Source organism: Helicoverpa zea, chromosome 13, assembly GCF_022581195.2.
Source record: "Helicoverpa zea isolate HzStark_Cry1AcR chromosome 13, ilHelZeax1.1, whole genome shotgun sequence".
Classification (NCBI taxonomy): Eukaryota; Metazoa; Arthropoda; class Insecta; order Lepidoptera; family Noctuidae; genus Helicoverpa; species Helicoverpa zea.
Window position 1 is genome coordinate 2235770 of NC_061464.1, and position 19773 is coordinate 2255542.

The following is a 19773-nucleotide window of genomic DNA, read 5'->3' on the forward strand; positions in this document are numbered from 1 at the left end:
TGCGGTAGGCAACGGCATGACACGGACTCCGGCGCTCGTCACAGGCTCCCGTGGCGGGATGCCGCGGCATACTGCGGTAGGCAACGGCATGACACGGACTCCAGCGCTCGTAGTAATATACTGCGGGGTGCGGCGGTGGGGGTAGAGAAGCGGGGAATGCACACCAATGACCATCCATTTGCGCCCCCGTCTTTGACGACTGTGTACCTACGTGTTTTTTTCGGAGACCAGTTTTTTACGTTTTTTATTCCAACATGGAGGAAAAATTAATAACATTAGTTCAAGCCTATGATTATTTATATAATATGTCATCAAAACATTATATGAACACTCAAATGAAGAACAATGCGTGGAGAATAATTGGGACAGAAATGAATAAAACAGGTAAATATTTTTGCAATATAATTATATTTTAATACTTCACACGGTATTAATGTCTATTTACAATATCGTTTTGCCATGGAATCGAGCCCTCATCAGAGTTAAAGTAATCTTTAAACATCTCCCGTACTGTCGTACCATCTAATGCATTGTTCATATTATTATCGTTTTCTAAATTAATGCTTACACTTGCTATACTTTGACTTTCTGTGCTTGTACCACCTATGATGAAATTGTGTAAGCAAGTACATGCTAAAATGATATTATCAATATATTTTGGTTGAACCTGAATTCCTTTTTGACATGATTCGAAACGTTCTTGAAGTATACCAAATGCATTTTCGACGATACGCCTGGCTCTACTCAAACGATAAGTATATTTTCATTGCTTCATCTGTCAATCGGTCGCTACTAAATGGTCTCATAATGTTTGTGGTTAACGGAAAAGCCTCGTCTGCTATAAAAACATAGGGCAACTCAAGATCTGTCCTCGGTAAACGTTTTTTTGGGGGAATATCGAGGGCATTAGAAGTCAATTTTTTTCCAAATATTGAGTTTTGCATTATACCTCCATCACTATTTCGTCCATATGATCCTACATCTGCAATCACAAAGGACAATGGGCACAAATATATGGGACCTGGTATACCCCACCAATAGCGATGTCATACATATCATTGGATAGGCCTTTTTATGTAGAACAACATTTACTATGACAGCTTTGCTGAAATGTTTGTCCGTTCTGAGATATAGATCAAAAATTGAGCAAAAGTTAAACTAAAGTTAACTTAATAATCTATTGATATCTCAAGTTTTTAGAGGAAAAACTACGTTCCACTAAGTGTAAGTCTCCTGAGTCCTACCTGCTGTGCCCGTTGGGGTCCATAATTGTTACTATTATTTAGCATTTCAACCTTATACTGTACCAACTGGATATTGGGCATAATGATAAACCCCACCAATAACAAAGTCATACACATCGATGGATAGGTCTTTTTAACTGGAACAACATTTACTATGACAGCTTTGTTCTATTGTTTGTCCGTTCTGAGATATAGATAAAATACAAACTTAAAATTAATGCAGATTAAGTGTTTATAGGAAAATCTATGTACATATGTCTTCGATGTACTAAGTACCTGCTGTGAGTCTGCATTTGTTACTATATTTAGCAGTTCCACCTTATACTGTACATTGCGGAATGAAATAGACGACACGAATATAAGAATAATATCGACATTTCGTTCATACGTTACTTTGTACATTAAAATAATTCAATATGATCTTATTAGCCTTTTCCCAGCTATCTTGCGGTCGACTTCCAGTCTAACCGGATGCAATTGCCTATCTGACCTCCTCAACCCAGCTACCCGGGCAATTCAATACTTCTTGGTTAGACTGGTGTACAGACTTACTAAATTATGACTACCCGCAACAACAGCCAAGGATGTTCAATGACAGCCGGAATCTATAGCTTAACGTGCCATCCGAAACACAGTCAATAGCATCTAAGATATACTTAGAAGGTATACAAACTTAGAAAAGTTGCATTGATACTTGCCTGACCTGGAATCGAACCCGCGCACTTGAGAGGTTGTTTCTTTACCGACAAGGCCACCACGACTTACATAATCATCCTCCGAGCCTTTTCCCAATCATGTTGGGGTCGGCTTCCAGTCTAACCGGATACAGCTGAGTACCAGTGCTTTACAAGAAGCGACTGCCTATCTGACCTCCTCAACCCAGTTACCCGGGCAACCCGATACCCCTTGGTTAGACTGGTGTCAGACTTACTGGCTTCTGACTACCCGTAACGACTACCAAGGATGTTCTATGACAGCCGGGACCTACAGTTTGACGTGCCATCCGAAACACAGTCAATGGTATCTTTTTTTTTTAACGACGTCAACCCCGCTGTGGGCTAGCAGCGGTGAGGAAGTGTCAGACTCTTACTGACTAAAAACCGTCGTGTTCCGTCATAGGCCTTTTATGTACCAGGACCGCGGTATCTCTTTCGAACAACCCGCAGCCCCGGCAGGCCTTGGCCCTACTGGGCCCCGCTGGGAGTCAATGGTATCTAAGATATACTTAGAAAGTACATACAAACTTAGAAAAGTTGCATTGGTACTTGCCTGACCTGGGATCGAACCCGCGCCCTCATACTTGAGAGGTTGGTCCTTTACACACTAGGCGACCACGACTTACATAATGATTATAAAAAAAATAAAAAAAGAAAGACATTGGTGTTATTTTTCAAAGAAAATCAGATTACAGTGTTGATTAGCATTGTTTTTTAGCCATATCTCAGAACGGACAAACAATAGAACAAAGCTGTCATAGTAAATGTTGTTCCAGTTAAAAAGACCTATCCATCGATATGTATGACTTTGTTATTGGTGGGGTTTATCATTATGCCCAATATCCAGTTGGTACAGTATAAGGTTGAAAAGCTAAATAATAGTAACAATTATGGACCCCAACGGGCACAGCAGGTAGGACTCAGGAGACTTACACTTAGTGGAACTTAGTTTTTCCTCTAAAAACTTGAGATATCAATAGATTATTAAGTTAACTTTAGTTTAACTTTTGCACAGTTTTTGATCTATATCTCAGAACGGACAAACATTTCAGCAAAGCTGTCATAGTAAATGTTGTTCTACATAAAAAGGCCTATCCAATGATATGTATGACATCGCTATTGGTGGGGTATACCAATCTGCCCAATGTCCTTTATAATTTGCATCCACAACCGCTAGTAGCACGATACTAAAAAACTTTTTATAGTTCATGTAGAGACTTCCACTATTGCGAGGTGCCCTTATCCTAAAATGTTTACCATCTATTGCACCGATGCAGTTCGGGAAATTCCATTTTTCATCAAATTCCATCGCGATTCGCGTCCATTTTTCCCTTGTTGGTTTTGGCATAACACTAGGCCTTAGGACATTCCAAATGACTTGGCAAGTTTCATGTACTATAGAGCGCACTGTACTAAACCCCATACGATAGCTGTAACCTAGAGACTTGAAGCTACTTCCCGTGATCAAAAATCTGAAAGATAATATAAAGAGGGGTAAGTGAGGCAGAGTGAAAGACAGGGTACAGTTAAACAAAGTCAATTAAATAATACGATATATTTATTTATATATAATTATGAATTCCTCACGATATTTTCCTTCACCGTAAAGCCAGTGGTAATTTTTACTTAGAAAAAAAATTAGCTCAATATAATCCCATAAACATAGCTGGTGCTAACCTAGTCACCTAGTCACTATCTAAGGCCTTTTCCCATTACCTACTTATTCTGATTCTATACCATTTTACCTGCTTATGTTTTGTTTTAGGTGAAGAATGTCAGAAAATATGGAGTAATATACGTAATAATTTTAGGAAAGCTCTGAATAACAGAAAAACAAAGAGTGGTGACCCGTACACAAAGCGACGCCCTATCAAGTTTGAAAAAGAGCTGGAGTTTTTGAAAAAATTCATTCAGCACAGAAAACAAACCTCGAATTTGGACTCCTCTTCAGAGGATACGCAGACTTCTTTTGCAGAATCCGCTGTCGTTGATAGCGATGAACGTTCAGTTTCGCGAATGACCAATGATTCACACCATTCCTCAATAATACCAGAACCTACAACAACTGCTGAAATACTAAATAAATATATTGAATCGAAAAAGGAGGTGGACGCCATTGATTCGTTCTTTCAAACAATGGCTGCCACAGTAAAAAAGCTACTAAAAAGAGAGCAGGTCCGAATAAAGAGACAAATATTTAATATGGTAACTGACGCCGAATTAAACTACATAGAGGGAACTCCAGCTCCAACATCTGAAGATGTCTCTACCAATTTGCAACATCAACGACCATGCCGTACCGCTTTTACTTCAAGATCTGGCTGTGGAACCGCGGCAGGCTTGGGCTATGAAGCTGTATCAGGATCTGGCTATGAAACCACCTCAAGATCTGGCTATGAAGCAGCTTCGGGGTCTGACTTTGGAACCGCCTCAGGCTCCGGTTATGAAGCAGCTTCGGGGTCTGGCTTTGGAACTGCCTCAGGCTCTGGTTATGAAGCAGCTTCGGGGTCTGGCTTTGGAACCGCCTCAGGTTCTGGCTATGAACCTGCTTCACGGTCTGGTTATGAAACCGCCTCGGGCCCTGGCTATGAAGCTGCTTCAGGGTCTGGCTACAAAACTGCAGTTTCTGAATACGAAACTAATCTAAACTAGTAGGTACTCTAAATTAAGTAAAAAGAAATAAAGATCCAGGAATTATCAGTGAGAAGATTTATCAGTGCAAAAACATAAAAATCGTTATTATGTGTCTACAATTCATGATTGTATTTGGCAAAAAAAAATGTTTTTTTAATTAAATAAAAGAAGAAAATATTAAACTTATACAATCATTTAACTGCCCACCTCAAACACAAGGATAATCTTTGATCGGCTTCAATGGGGTTGCGAAAATTGGTCCTCTGTTTTTCGATATATGGTCGACATATATTCAACAGTGCTTGAAATTTCTCATAATCCATTCTATGATAGTCATAAAATGTTTGCACGTCGTATTTTAAGTCATTAAATAAATTATTGAATTCACCCTTTGATTCCCTTTCTTTCCATAAATTATCAACCCAAAATCTTCTTCTATTCCTATTATTAGCCTGTGCACTTTCTTCTTCATCTGCAATAATCGATATCAACACTAAATCCCAATCTACCATTGTAAAACTGAGGCACACCAACACTCAATCAAACGCAACTGAAGACTGCAGGCAGCAGGAGTCGCTGAGGCGTGCTTTGTCATGCCGCGGCACCCCGGGGCATGCCGGGGCATGCCGTGGCAAAGTGCTGGAATGCCGCGGCACGCCGTGGCATGCCGTGGTAAAATGCTGGTATGCCGCGGTATCTAAGCAGCCGGTGTGCGCTGACTCACGGCAAAATCCCTTGCCATGACGTCCCGGTCTGCGTAGGCCCTTAGTCGACAGTGTTACATCATGCTTTGAAGTTCAAGTTAAACCGATTCTTCATGAAAGACATATTTCTCAGCAAGCTGTTACGATGATGTTGTCAAAATGTGACAATTTGTTGTGGATATGTGATATCCACAAAGATCGTCTGCTCCAAATGTTACTGGTTCGGCTGAGTAATCTTTTGATAAGGAACGAATGTTATCAAATAAATCTTTCGTTTGCTAAAGCGGAAGATTCCACTGCCGACATTATTAAAAGATCACAGCAACAGGATATCGCAAAATAATAATAAAAATTGAAAAAAAAAGCGTCCGTATCTTGGCTACGCTTCGGTGACTTGTTTGGAGAAACCGAAGGGTTTGTATGTGCAATTATGGACGAAGTTATCCTTACGAATAACTACCGGAGATATATCGTGAAAGACGGGACGGTTGACATATGTCGGGCATGTCACCATCCGGGTGAGTCTATCAGACATATTATATCTGGTTGTATTATCGTCGGCCTAATTCGTTAACCTGCTAAGTCCATTTTTTGGCAAAATTTACTTTTTATAATAATCAAAAAATTCAGTCAAATATCTACCGTAACACATAAGGAATAACAGCTATATTAGCTTATAAACGTGACAAATGCTATGCGCGAAAAACTGCTTTCTATCCACCACCCAATCTCCGCAGCGAAAACCTGCTAAATCCTGTTGGGGCCTCAGTTTTGCATTGACAACGTTCCCAAACCCACGTGCCGTTTGCGGCGCGTCAAATTTTGTTGTGTTTGTGTCAAATATTTGAGGATGTAAACCACTAATTATAAACTAGGTAAGTTTTTATTGTTTTATCTGTAAGTTTTCTTTTCGTTTAGTGCCTAGATCAACTGTTTTTAATCACATTTAACTCCTAACCTAAACATTAGGGACTTAGCAGGTTTACGCACTATATTATCTTATTTGGACACGGATTTAGCAGTGTATCAACTTAATAGTTTTTATTAATTTATTGCTTTATTCAAGATTATTTCGAAGATGTTACTCATTAAATATATTTTAAAACTAAGTATTTATTTAACAATAAACAGTTAAGTTAAAATCTGTTTAGATAATATGTAAAAATGTTAAAATTCATTTATTTTGCCGTATTTTTTATTCTTCTTCTTTAATTTCATTACATTAAATACTTATATAGGTACTTAAATATATTTTTTCAATATTTTCAGAATGCATCGGGGAAAAAAAATTGTGGCTTTGGTTTCTGAGGCATGTAACTTACAGGATAGACCTGAAAATGTAGCTCCAAAGTCAGATTATGATCCAAATAAAGTAATACACGTTTTAGAAGATATTCAGTTACAATATTCAGAATCAAGAAAGTTTATACCAGGACCTTCAGACAAAACTTATTATGAGATAAACGACGATATCAATATAACATCACTGACTGATCTCGATCTACCAAGTACTTTTATTCCAGAAAAGATAGATCATACAATTTGTTCTGACATAACATTTCCCAATACTACATTCAGTGATGTACCTTTAGACGGTAACATTTTGTCAACGGTTTATGATGTTAATAATACTTTCATCACAGACGATAATTTAATAATAGTACCATCACACATTGAAATAGATTCACAGGCAACGAATATTTTGATCTCAGATAACGTAAATAGTTCCGATACGCATACTATTCAAACATTAGGTTATGAACAAGTGTTTGCTCATGAATTAAGTACCAGCCCTGTAGAAATTATACCTCATGTTGAAAACACACATCATGTTATACCTAATCCGCCGATATCGGATGATAGTGATATAGATAAAAAGCTTGTGCCTTATTCTGATTCCGACTCGGATTCACTTGCTAAAATCAAAAAGAGTAAGAAACGAAAGAAACGTTTTAAAGTTGATAAAAAAGAATGGGTTAGTGAAAAGAATAAACAAAGAAGACAAGAAGGTAAAACTTATTTTGGAAGAGAGAAAAAACAAGACTGTTGGAATTATAATAAATCTAAAGAAGCACGTTCCATTAAACCAAGATGCTCGTGTAAGATTGGGAAGTACAGTACTTTAAAATGTGAAACAGTAGATGAAGATGTAAGGAGAAGTATTTTTAATCGATTTTGGAGTCTTACTTGGGGCGAAAAAAAGACCCTTGTTAACGAATGGGTAACAACTATTCCAATTGTCCGACCACGAAATCGAAATACCGAAGGGACAACCAAGAGGGCTAACACCTTTGTTTATCATTTAAAAATAAATGATCAAAGTTTCAAAGTATGTCGAAAGATGTTTTTGAACACTTTGGATTTAGGAAGATGGACAGTTCAAAATTGGAAGCATGAGTTTTCAATGCGGCCTCCTAGTACATTGAGACGTCCAACACGTTTATCTGAAACTGCTTCGGAGCCGAAACAATCACTTATTCAGTTTCTGGATTCTCTTCCCGTAATGGAATCCCATTATTGTCGAGCCACGTCACAAAAGTTATATTTATTGCCAGAATGGAATTCTAAAGAAAGCCTCTACAAATTTTACGTTGACAATTGGTGCAAAGACCGAAATATAAAAGCTCTCTCCATAAGTTTGTTTTCGAATTTATTCGAAGACAAAAATTTGGCCCTATTTAAACCGAAGAAAGATCAATGCGAAAAATGCGCCTGTTATAAAGTAGGAACAATTACAGAAGAAGAATACAAAGAACATATTGAGAGAAGTAAACAAGCAAGAGAAGAAAAAGATGCGGATAAGAAAGGAGACAATTACGTTTTCACAGTGGATTTACAGGCGGTACTAATGGCACCAAAATCGAATGTTAGTACGCTTTACTATAAAACGAAGCTGCAAGTTCACAACCTTTGCTTTTTTAATATAAAAAATAAAGATGGCTTCTGTTTCATATGGAATGAAGTAGAAGGTGGACTTAATGCTGAAGAATTTGCCTCCATTTGGGTCGACTTTTTAGAAAACAAAATAATACCTGAAGTTAATGCTGAAGATGAGAAAAAAACAATCATAATTTATAGTGACGGTTGCACTTATCAAAATAGAAATTGTATTTTATCTAACGCTCTTTTGAATATTGTCATGAGGCACAAGAATATAGCTATCGAACAAAAATTTTTAGAGGTGGGTCACACCCAAATGGAGGCCGATTCAATGCACTCCACTATAGAACGTCATCTAAAGAACAAAGTCATAAATGTGCCAGCTGAATACATATCTATTGCTAAGCATGCTCGTAAATGCCCAGTACCGTACTCTGTAACATATTTGGACCACACTTACTTCAAAAAATTCGACAAAATTCAGTTTTATAAAAGTATTCGTCCAGGAAGATCCAAAGGGGATCTCAAAGTGACCGACATTCGTGCACTACGTTACGAAAGCAATGGATCAATTCTTTATAAAACTTGCCTTAAGGATGAATGGCAAAGTTTACCACAAAGGCGATCTTTGCAATGTAATCCTTGCGAGATTACTGAATTATCTCGATTGCACCAGAACCGACGTAAAATTACTGCACGAAAATTTGAAGACTTGCAGCAAATAAAAAAGACCCTTCCTTCTGACTATCATAAATATTATGACGACTTGCCTCATGAGTAGATTGAGAAGAACCATTATTATAGATTTCTAAGTATTGTTATCTAATTTAACATTTTTGGAGAATTGATTCTGTTTTTTTTTTTTAGGTTGAATCTCTTTTAAATTAGATATTTTAACACTGTTTCCTATTAAAGAAGACTGAATATTTAATTATTAATAATAAATATTTTAATTACTGATTGCATTCGTTTCATTTTACAATTAATTAATCAATTGATACACCATACTAAATTTAACTCAAAAAGTGCTAAGTCCTCAAGCAAATCGAAACTTCTCCTCGAAAAACTGCTTAATAAGTGTTTTTCTGAATTTTATAAGGTGTATATAAGTTATGCTAATAATTATATTGTTAAAATTACAAGAAAATTTATAGAAACCAACGGGATTTTCAGAATTTTGATTGCTAAATTAATGAAGAAATTATTCAGTTTTTTCTTCGTCCTGTAAACTATGCAAAAATGGACTTAGCAGGTTAACGAATTAGGTCGACGTTATGTATTTTTCGATTGTACCAATGGTCCCTCCTCCAGAAAAGATATAATCAGGAACAGAAGAGAAAATGTCTCCAAGAAAACTAACCACGTTGAATTGTGGAGAAATTACAAAAAACAATTTCACAATAAAACTTGCATTTACTTTCAAAGCACATGGCACGAAATGAAGTTTGACTTGGTTTTGTAAATTACCTTGGACCCTGTGCCCGATATCGATGGCAACCTATTTTTTATATTTTTAAATGTTTTTTATTTTTATATTTAATATTTAAAAATGAAAATTATATGTTTGAAAATAAATAAATGACAAGAATAAAATTGAAAAATAAACAGTTTTTTATTTTATTTCGAGTCCGCATTTAAGTCCAATCTTGTATTAGTACCAAATATCCCCTTAACAACACTGGACTATAAATACGGATTCGATACTTACCTAATCCCAAAATAAATAATCATTATTGAAAAATCAGCCCTTAGTAGTAACCCGAGTTTCTACCCTGCATAGTTTATCGATATCGATAAAAATTATTAAGTACTATTTGTTAAGCACTATTTGGTTTTTTGAGTTGGTACTCCTGGTGTTTTTTGACGTCTTTGTGGTATCTGATGGTAATGTTGGTATTGGAATGCCATGTAAATTGATTCCATTGGCTAGTATGGAAGTCCCGTCTAAAACGTAGTGATTATATACTCTCTGCAGTTCGTGTCCGGAGCTTGTGAAGATAACCTATCGCTATTTTATTTAACAAGGACGCAATCGTTTTTGAGTGTGTTTACCAGTAAATTATCAGGTAAGGTTCATGAAATTAGTTAATCCTTTATTGACAAATTAAATTTAGGTCACTTTACTGCTTATTTCTATATTACATTACGTGAAACATTCAGTTTTGAGCCCTGTTTATCATTTAATGTTATGCTATTTTTCGAGGCTCATTATGAGTTAAGTCAGTTTACTATTTAAAATTATACAATAATAAAGGTAGGTAACTCTTTTTAACATTCAGATATAAGCGTTTTTATTGCTTAATATATCTGTTACTTATGAGCCCTAATAGTTGAGTCTTCGTTTGAAAAAAATTAATGTGCAATATTTTCATTGCCTGTAAATATTTTATGTTAAGTCATTGTTAGTCTTAATTTTGCGCACAGTTTTTTATTTGTACAAGGGGCATGTCAAAGGGTTTTAATAACTGTAGGATGTTTCTCACAAGGGTTAGCCAAGCATCGGGGTTGCCAACTATATTTGTGTGCCCTATCGCTTATTTTTTCATAGATAAGATTTCTGCGCACGTATAAGCTCAGCTCGTCCTGACAGCGATTCGTATGCTGGCCGACATTAATATAGTGATGAGGTCTTTGACAGCAGATGGGACGCAGGTAAACATAAAAAAATTTGAAATTCTGGGGTGTAATTTTACCCTTTCAAATATGAAAACTCATTTTGATCACCCAATTAAACCTACAAAAGTATACTGCATACTTGACCCCGCCCATTTGATAAAATTAGCCCGAAATTTATTTGCCGAAACTCATTTGTCATCGGAGAAAGGTGATATTAGATTCGCATATATAAAAAAAACTGCAAGATTTGCAAGAAGAAGAGGGGCTGAAATTGAAAAATAAATTGACTAGGGTACATGTCGATTATTTTGGAAAGAAAATTAATGTTAAACTAGCTGTCCAAGTACTCAGTTCTTCTGTGGCTGATGCAATTGACTATCTAAGGTCAATTGGTCATCCTAGTTTTGCTGGGAGTGAAGCCACAGTGGAATACCTACGGTACTTGGACAGACTATTTGATATTCTTAACGCCAAAAATCCCATAGGAATCGGTTTCAAATCACCTTTGCGGCTTAACAATAAACATGTCTGGTCACAAGTCTTTGAAGAAACAAGACATTATTTGACTGAGCTTAAAGTCGACGGAATAAATATAATGACCCGTAGAAGGAAGACGCCGGTTATTGGTCTGATAATAGACACATACAGTTTTGCAAAATTAGCAACTGATTTGTTTGATGCTAATATGACCTACCTACTACCATACAAGGCCTCGCAAGACCACATTGAAATGTTTTTTTCATGTGTGAGAGCAAGAGGAGGGGCAAACGACAACCCTACTGCTCTTGAATTTATGTTTATTATGCGAAAGTTGCTATTTCGTAACAGCGTCAGACCAAGCATTAATGCAAACTGCACAAATCCAGATTATGAAAATTCTGCAATACTAGAGTTCCGAAGTGCCAAACGATCGATCGTGGAAGAGAATGACATGACAGAAGGAAATGAGACAGATACGAGTGACGTTCTCATGTACTTAGTGGATAGAACCCATTTATCAGACTATAAAAACAATATATTATATTACATATCTGACTACATCGTAATGAAAATATTAGACAAACTAACATGTCAACATTGCCGAGCCTTGCTCATAACGCATCGTACACATAAAGATCATGACTACTTGATTGATTTTTGTGAATTTTCTTCTTTCACAGCCTTTGTAGACAGAGGAGGGCTAAAATATGCTTCGTCATTTGTGTTTGATATAGTAAAATATATAGAAAAACTGTTTTTGCTAATGTCTCCTGATTTACAGAGTTTAAAAAGATTGTTAATATGACGTTACATCAATTCTCCCCAAAAATTAGGCACATTATGCCTGCCCATCCAAGCTCTAACGAATCTCACGAATTGGAATTGATTAAATGTATTGGCCAAAAATACTTACGTTTAAGACTTAGAAGCCACGGAAAGTCCTTAACCCTCAAGCACGTAGGAGATAAAGCTACATTACGACAAAAATTGCGTAAAACTGTATTGTTCAGCAATGTATAAAAAAAAAACAATAAATTTTTATTCAATTTTCAGTCTTTTTCTGTCCTAAATATTGCATCACGTTCGTTAGACCTAACACTCATTTCATAATAATATGTCCCCACATTGTATTATTATATCTCACATTTGACCTAGCATTTTTGTACTTTATGGAGCGACAGGTTTGTTAGATTGTAGTCAAATTAATGGCTGGTCAGATGATATCTGTTACTTATATGGAGAGTAAAAAAGGACTTTCGGCCCTTAACGCACGTGTAGGGTAATAATAATTGATCTAGATTCCATTAAATATACACACTATAATAATAATAAAACATTTATTTCAGACCAAAATACAAGATCCATAAGATGTTAGTAAAAGAATACTTAACCTAGTGTTAGTTAAAATAACTTAAATTATTGCTATGCATCCGTATCCAATGGGCTAGCATAGGGCTGTCCCATTTATCGCACAAAGCATTCAGGATGCTGTGCGAGCTATCGCGTACTCTCCCCAGAATTGAAGCGCATCGCTTGCGGATAATCGCATGAAAGCCATCGACCCTAGCCTCGGCAAACATCCTAGAGGCACTACAAAAACGCGGTAGGCCCATAAGCATCCTAAATGCGTTATTGTACTGGATATTGTACTATGAATAGGTTGATTTTTTTTCCTTACATTAAATTAGGTAGCATCAATATGTCAGGATACTTACACAATCGTTTTTACAAGCAATTTGTCCCGGGTTCTGTTTGGTCATGGTCACCCCATTAGAAAGAGACACACTACCAACGGGAGCCCTCTCGCTCGGACCGGTTTTTGCGCCATAGTGCACAGTCTAGTTAGTAGAGTACAATGTCTTTGGTTTTCAGTGATGAATGCCAAGTGGCGGGAGGACAGAAATAGAGCATCAATAAATTTGATTAAAAATGACCTCCTCATTTATTTTAATTTAAATTAATATTCAAAAACTATTTAAATTTAGTAAGTTGTGCGAGGAGTTCCAAAAAATATGTATGTAAAAAATTATCATCAGAAATCATCTAACTATCTGTTCCAAAAAAAATCATATAGCTTACAAAAGTTTGCAAATCTTGTAAAACCCTTTTTACTGGTGGCCACTGATGGCCACATTACAGACATATCGTCGTTGATAGTCCAATACTGCGGAACTAACATTAGTCAAAACCGCGGAACTACAAAAAAAGCAAAAATGACATTTCACGGTTCTAGTTAACTGATTGTGATTGGCGTCGATACGTGCAACATTTTTTTGAATCGTCCAATAAGAATCAAAAATTACAATACCGCGGATCTTTCGGCGAACAAGTTTCGACACGAAAGCCGCGTAGCCGCGCCAGTTTGTATTAGAGTGTGCCGTGTTTATGTGACGCTCCGAGTAAAAATTGCTATTTTAAGTAATTTCTGGATTGTTTATAATGTAAGTATGTCACACGTATTGGGTACTTTATGATAAATACAATTGGGATGTTTTTTTGTCTGAAATTGAGTAATTACAAGTATAAAAGTTCTTCTAATCTTTACGTTGTTCTTACGCGGTTTTACTATTATCCCTTTTTGTTTTGTTTACGCACTTCCGCGGTTTAAATAAACCGCGAATTTATTTAGTTTTTGTGTTACTATGATAATAATATCGTTATTATATTAATGATTTTATTAGGTATGAATTAAATTTGATTATACTTTTCATGGGTAGTTCTATGTACCTAGAATAATGTAGATGTGTAGGTACTTACCAAGATTTTTTTATATTTGCAGTGATGGCAGTAAATACTAACATTCATGATGGCTGAAAATGAAAAACACGATGAACACATGAACACAAGATGTTTCTACGAATTATTTGGAGGGTGCTGATATTAGCGACGATGTTACGACACTGCAACAACTGAAACAGCGGCGCCAGCAACTACTTATGAAGAAAAAACAAATATTAGAGAATCAAAGACCCAATTTAGAACTAAATTGTACAAAATGTGAACTATTTATTACTGACACGACTGGCAGACAAATGACAATATCCAAATTTCAATCATTAGCACCACAGATTAAAATTATAGATAAACAGTCTCTCCGCCTCCTTGGGGCTCCCATCCTAGACCAATCTTTTTCTACATTTATTTCGGAAAAAATTTATAATTTCAACGATATTTCGGAACGCCTACAGAAAATTACAATGCATTCGGCCATCACAATTATTCGACACTGCTGTTTTGGTCCTAAATTTACGTATTACCTCCGTTCTTCTCATCTCTTTAAACATAGCCACCTTTTAGACCCAATTGATAAAATTATCCGCCATACCCTCAGCTCCATTCTCAATGTGGCCCTGGACGACCGAGCCTGGCAACAAGCCACATTGCCCATCCGGATGGGAGGTCTCGGCGTCCGCAAAATTACCAGTATTAGTTTACCGGCATTCATATCCTCGGTTCACGGCACTGAGAAATTAACCAGGAATATTCTTACTCCAACACTGGCTGATTTCGAGGTGCCGTATTTAGCCGAGGCTATGGATGCATGGAAAATTACTTGCCCGAACGGAAATTTACCCAGCAACCCGTCTTCCCAAAGACAGTGGGATGAGCCGCTCTGCAGAGTAACCCGGAATAGTTTGATAGAAACGGCAATTACTCCTGCTGAGCGAGCGCGCCTACTGGCTGTGGGTAGATGGGAGTCGGGGCTTTGGCTTCAGGCACTACCGTCGTCAAACATTGGCACCATGTTTGACGATACAACTTTCCGCCTCGTTACTTGTTTACGTATAGGAGCACCGTGCTGCTCCCCTCATCGCTGCCACTGTGGTGAGGCTGTCACCAGCCTCGGACACCACGGCCTGTCGTGCAGCCGTAGTGCGGGCCGTATTGCGCGGCACGCAAATATCAACGACATTATTCGTCGGGCTCTTGTTGCCGTCGGGGTGCCAGCTGTACTGGAACCAAATGGCCTGGCACGCGACGACGGTAAGAGACCAGACGGCATGTCTTTATTCCCATGGAAGATGGGTAGGCCTTTAGTATGGGACGCAACCTGCGTCGATACTCTTGCGCCATCCCATCTTCCAAGTTCTGCGTGCTGTGCTGCTGCTGCCGCTGCGGCCGCGGAGAACCTCAAGCGGCGGAAATATAGTGGCCTTGTCGGCAACTATATTTTCGAACCGTTTGGGGTTGAAACCCTCGGGTCGTGGGGTCCGAATGCGCATACCCAATTTAAAGACCTGTCTAGGCGGCTGGTTGACGCTTCTCGTGACCAAAAGGCTGGCTATTACCTCGGCCAAAGGATCAGCATGGCCATCCAACGAGGTAATGCTGCCAGCCTCTTGGGTACGCTCCCAGTTGACAGCGATGGGGATGAATTTTTTGACGCCTTTTAGATATAGTGTATATATTTTATTTTTTTTATTGTTCTACTAGGATAGTTTTTTTTTTTTGTGTTGTAAATATCTATATAAGACCCAATTTAATTAAATCAATACCATTTGTCCAGCCGGTATGTCCCACATCTCTCGGTGATACCGTAAGTACAGCTGATTTTACCACTGTAGGAATCGAGAGCCACATTTATGAAACTGTAATGGATGATGCTTCTATCAACGCTACACCCACGGTAGATCCAAATATCGGCACTGCTCTCCCAAACGAAAGTTTTGATTTTGGATCCGACGACTCTGTGGCAGACCCAAGTTATGTTCCTCTTTCGGATATCACCAACGTGCAGCCCTTAAGGGGGTGATAGACGGGCGAGCAAGTACGCGTACTTATGGCTCGACGACCTTTTTCGCTCGTGTGTCATCCTAAGTACACGTACTTTAAAACCGTCGAGTAAGTTCGTCGGCGATCCAACCGGTTTGAAATTTTGCTCGTAGCTCGTCTTGGCTCGTACGTGTGGCAGCACTGCGAGCCGCGAGCCGCCATTTTGTTTCGCCAGTCCGTGGATACGCACGCTTGTTTGAATTGCAATTTTTGTTAATTTTGATTCATAAATTTCTCAAAATGTGTGATTTTCGAACTTATTCGCATGAACTGCTAACGGAATTTATAGAAGCTTTCCGAAATAACTCTTGTCTTTGGAAAATTAGAAGCAACGAGTACAAAGACAAATATTTGAAGCTTCAAGGTTATCTTAATTTATTAGAAATTATACGGAAGGTAGAAAGAGATGCTACGATTGAGAACGTCAAGAAAAAAATTAATTCATTAAGGGCTGGGTTCCGTAAAGAACATAAAAAAGTGCAAGATAGTAAGAAGACAGGTTCAGGAACTGACCCTGACCTGATTATGGTATTACAGTCAGCTTGAATTTCTCAAAGATCAAGGCCAAGGTAAGTTTAATTATTTATTAAAGAATTTCTCTATACACTATTATACCTACTATACGTGCGTATTCTTTGTTATGCCTGTGCCTAAATTAGGTAGGTACCTAAAATAGAGTACCTATAGTAGCACTTTGTTTCATTACAATAATGACATTGTGATGTTGAACATTAAAACCAAAAGTAAATTTAGAGGGTTTTTATTTAATTACAAGTGAAAAATCAACTGACAATATAGACAGCTGCAGCGAACAAGAGACAGCTAATGATAATGAAAATACATTTGATGCTGAACATAGTGAAAATGATACCCAGGTAAAAAATACTATTATTATATCATTCTTTGTTGCCATGACACTGCACCACTAGTATTAAAGTAGGTTTCATACTTTTCTCTGATAATTTTTGCATTTTGAGTGGGGTTACGACCATGTGTTTGTTGTAGTGACTGTAATTCTCCATTTTGTGGTCTCAGTCCCAATTCAATAGTTCCTATTTCGTGATTTTCACTATCAAAGTGCTGACGTGGACTGTAAGTTTGTCTTACTTTTTTCCTTAAAAAATTGTGCAATACACCACAAGCCAAAACTATTTTGTTAATATTGTGCACGCTGGTATTTATAGGCGATCGAAAAATGTGGAATCTTGCCGCCAGAATTCCAAAAACATTTTCTATAATTCTTCTAGCCCTGCATACTCTATAATTGTATATCCTCTTACTTGAGCTAGCCTGTGATTGCCTTTGTGGGTACGGTTTCATAAAATTTGTCCTCAAAGCAAAAGCCTCGTCGCCAATAAATACATAAGGCAATTCTTCTGAATGTCCGCTTGGTTTTCTGGGGCTAGGAAGATTTAAACGCTTGGAATTCAATCTTTGAAAGAATGTAGTTTTTTGTAATACACCTCCATCAGAAATACGTCCATTTGTTCCAATATCTATATAAATAAATTCATAATTTGCATTTGCGATCCCCATAAGTACAATACTGTGATACCCTTTATAATTAAAAAAATGTGAGCCGGCTCCGGCAGGAGGGACTATAGCTACATGTTTCTCATCGACGGCTCCTAAACAATTTGGAAATTGCCATGTACGCTCAAACTCTTCAGCAATTGCTAGCCATTCTTCTTCTGAACTGGGGAACTGTAACAAAAAAACCCATAATTCAGTATAAATGATATCATTTTTATTTACAGAGTACCATTGGCGACGTGCCATCACCTGCAACATCTGTTGCTTCATCTGCACGTCGTAAGCGACACGGCAATACCGCCATTGAAGACACAATATCGTTAATAGGTAAAAGATTACAAAACCCAGATGATGAATATGATCATCATCATCATCATCTCAGCCATAGGACGTCCACTGCTGAACATAGGCCTCCCCCTTTGATCTCCACAGATACCTGTTGGAAGCGACCTGCATCCAGCGTCTTCCGGCGACCTTTATAAGGTCGTCTGTCCACCTCGTTGGTGGACAGACGACATGAATATGATGCTATAGGGAAAAATGTAGCAATGAAACTCCGCAACATGACTGCTATTCAACAAGGCATAGCTGAAAAGCTCATCAATGAAGTTATTTTTTTGGGACGGTTTGAAAAATTAACATTCAATACAAGTATACATAATCCAGTTCCAGTACAGGTACCCCAAAGACCATTGATACACATGCCAGCTGTTCCACTCCAGCTGCAAGAAACACAAGCATTAAAGTTGACACAAGACTCGCAAACTATTAGTATCCCGGACACCCTGGTTGAATATTTAAACTTTAATAATAATAATTAAAAATAAATAAAATACGTTACATTTGTATGTGTTCAAGAGTAAATTTATTTGTTAAGCATTAATGTTAATGTGCCATTGCAAAATAAAGTCTGATCATTTGTACTGAGTTATTTTATTTATAAAGTATGTAATAAATGATACATACCTTCAAATATGTTTTCAGTGCAGAGTAGATTGCGTCACATGTCTCAGGAATTATGTGTAATTGTGTAATTATGTGTGTATGACTGTCTTGATATCGCTGACGAATACATTACATCTTTATATGTTCCACCAGTTATAAAAAATCGTAATGTTGCACTTAAACGTTCATGCGGTGAAATAGCTTCTCTCATGCAAGTATCCTGTTTAGCTATAATTGGTGTAACTAAACACAAAGTTCTTCATACACAGGCTCAGGCATTCTGAAATATTTCTGGAAATCTTCCTTCTCTTCACGTAACTCTCTTACAAAATTTACATGGGATAAACGCTCTCTTTTTGTAAGCCAGTTCTTAACCCACACTTTTCGCCTTTGTCTATTGTTTTTAGTTTTTGAAATGTAATACGATATAATTCCTAAATAACACAAAGCTTCTTCTGTCGAAGACATCGCGATACATAATGAGTAAGCTTCACGTGTGTCACTACGTCGAGCCGAGCTGAGTTCGCGATCTTAAAAACCGCGTACTTTAAGTATGCTCGTCTATCACCCACTTTAGATAGCCTTGATGTCGATTGGTTTCCTGAGAGAAATATTGAGACAGAAGTTGCAGGTGCGTCCAGAACGAGAAAACGTAAAGCTGATCGCCAGAATTGGAAGAAAATTAAAAACCAAAAAAATAGGATGTTAGGAAAAGAATACATAGGGTATAAAAAAATTAATGAGAAGTACGTTCAAAATGTCCCAAAACCTAAAAGGATTTTAGGTCCTAAATGTAATTCGCCATTTTGTCTGCGCAGCAAAACCCTGCTTTGTGCGCAAATCAGTGAAGAAGAGAGACAGGAAATATTTGAAACTTTTTGGTCTAGATCATGGAAAGAGAAGAAAGTATTTGTATGTTCTATGATAGACATAAAGACAACTCAGAGGAAAACGACAGCAAATAACTCGCGGCGTCTCCATACTAAACAATATCACCTACACGTTAATGGCATAAAAAAAAAGAGTTTGTCTTAAAACATTTCTCTGTACATTAGGCATCAGGGAATTGACTGTCCGCTATTGGTTAGGAGATAGAAATCAAAGAGCGAACGAAGTTTCAAATATTTCGCTTAGCACCGTGACTATAGTTCGGCCATTCAGAGAATGCGTTCCTGACACGTCGCGATTGAACTGACGACGTAACTTTGCAATGGCGTTGCAGTTACGATAAAAATATTTTTGCTGGTT

At 37.5% G+C, this 19773-nt stretch overlaps 3 protein-coding genes across 3 annotated transcripts; all 3 read left to right on the forward strand.

The window, feature by feature from the left end:
• The first annotated feature begins 268 nt into the window (after nucleotides 1-268).
• LOC124635828 (hyphally-regulated protein-like) lies at nucleotides 269-4942 on the forward strand. Its single transcript, XM_047171783.1, has 2 exons — nucleotides 269-384; nucleotides 3726-4942. The coding sequence occupies exons 1-2, from the start codon at nucleotides 306-308 to the stop codon at nucleotides 4610-4612; spliced, it is 966 nt and encodes a 321-aa protein (XP_047027739.1). The 5' UTR covers nucleotides 269-305; the 3' UTR covers nucleotides 4613-4942.
• Nucleotides 4943-6050: 1108 nt separating this feature from the next.
• LOC124635814 lies at nucleotides 6051-9139 on the forward strand. The gene is made up of 2 exons (XM_047171769.1): nucleotides 6051-6173; nucleotides 6568-9139. The coding sequence occupies exon 2, from the start codon at nucleotides 6569-6571 to the stop codon at nucleotides 8957-8959; it is 2391 nt and encodes a 796-aa protein (XP_047027725.1). The 5' UTR covers nucleotides 6051-6173; nucleotide 6568; the 3' UTR covers nucleotides 8960-9139.
• Nucleotides 9140-15700: 6561 nt separating this feature from the next.
• On the forward strand, nucleotides 15701-18460 carry LOC124636013. Its single transcript, XM_047171973.1, has 3 exons — nucleotides 15701-16575; nucleotides 17805-17899; nucleotides 18092-18460. The coding sequence occupies exons 1-3, from the start codon at nucleotides 16288-16290 to the stop codon at nucleotides 18399-18401; spliced, it is 693 nt and encodes a 230-aa protein (XP_047027929.1). The 5' UTR covers nucleotides 15701-16287; the 3' UTR covers nucleotides 18402-18460.
• Nucleotides 18461-19773: the final 1313 nt, after the last annotated feature.

What these genes read in the sequence shown, in the direction of transcription:
- LOC124635828 (XM_047171783.1), top strand. Translation starts at nt 306, where the DNA reads ATGTCATCAAAACATTATATGAACACTCAAATGAAGAACAATGCGTGG. An exon ending in GACAGAAATGAATAAAACAG is followed by an intron (nt 385 to 3,725) that starts GTAAATATTTTT and finishes GTTTTGTTTTAG; the next exon opens with GTGAAGAATGTCAGAAAATA.
- LOC124635814 (XM_047171769.1), top strand. Translation starts at nt 6,569, where the DNA reads ATGCATCGGGGAAAAAAAATTGTGGCTTTGGTTTCTGAGGCATGTAAC.
- LOC124636013 (XM_047171973.1), top strand. Translation starts at nt 16,288, where the DNA reads ATGTGTGATTTTCGAACTTATTCGCATGAACTGCTAACGGAATTTATA. An exon ending in CTGACCCTGACCTGATTATG is followed by an intron (nt 16,576 to 17,804) that starts GTATTACAGTCA and finishes TTTTATTTACAG; the next exon opens with AGTACCATTGGCGACGTGCC. An exon ending in GCCATTGAAGACACAATATC is followed by an intron (nt 17,900 to 18,091) that starts GTTAATAGGTAA and finishes GTTGGTGGACAG; the next exon opens with ACGACATGAATATGATGCTA.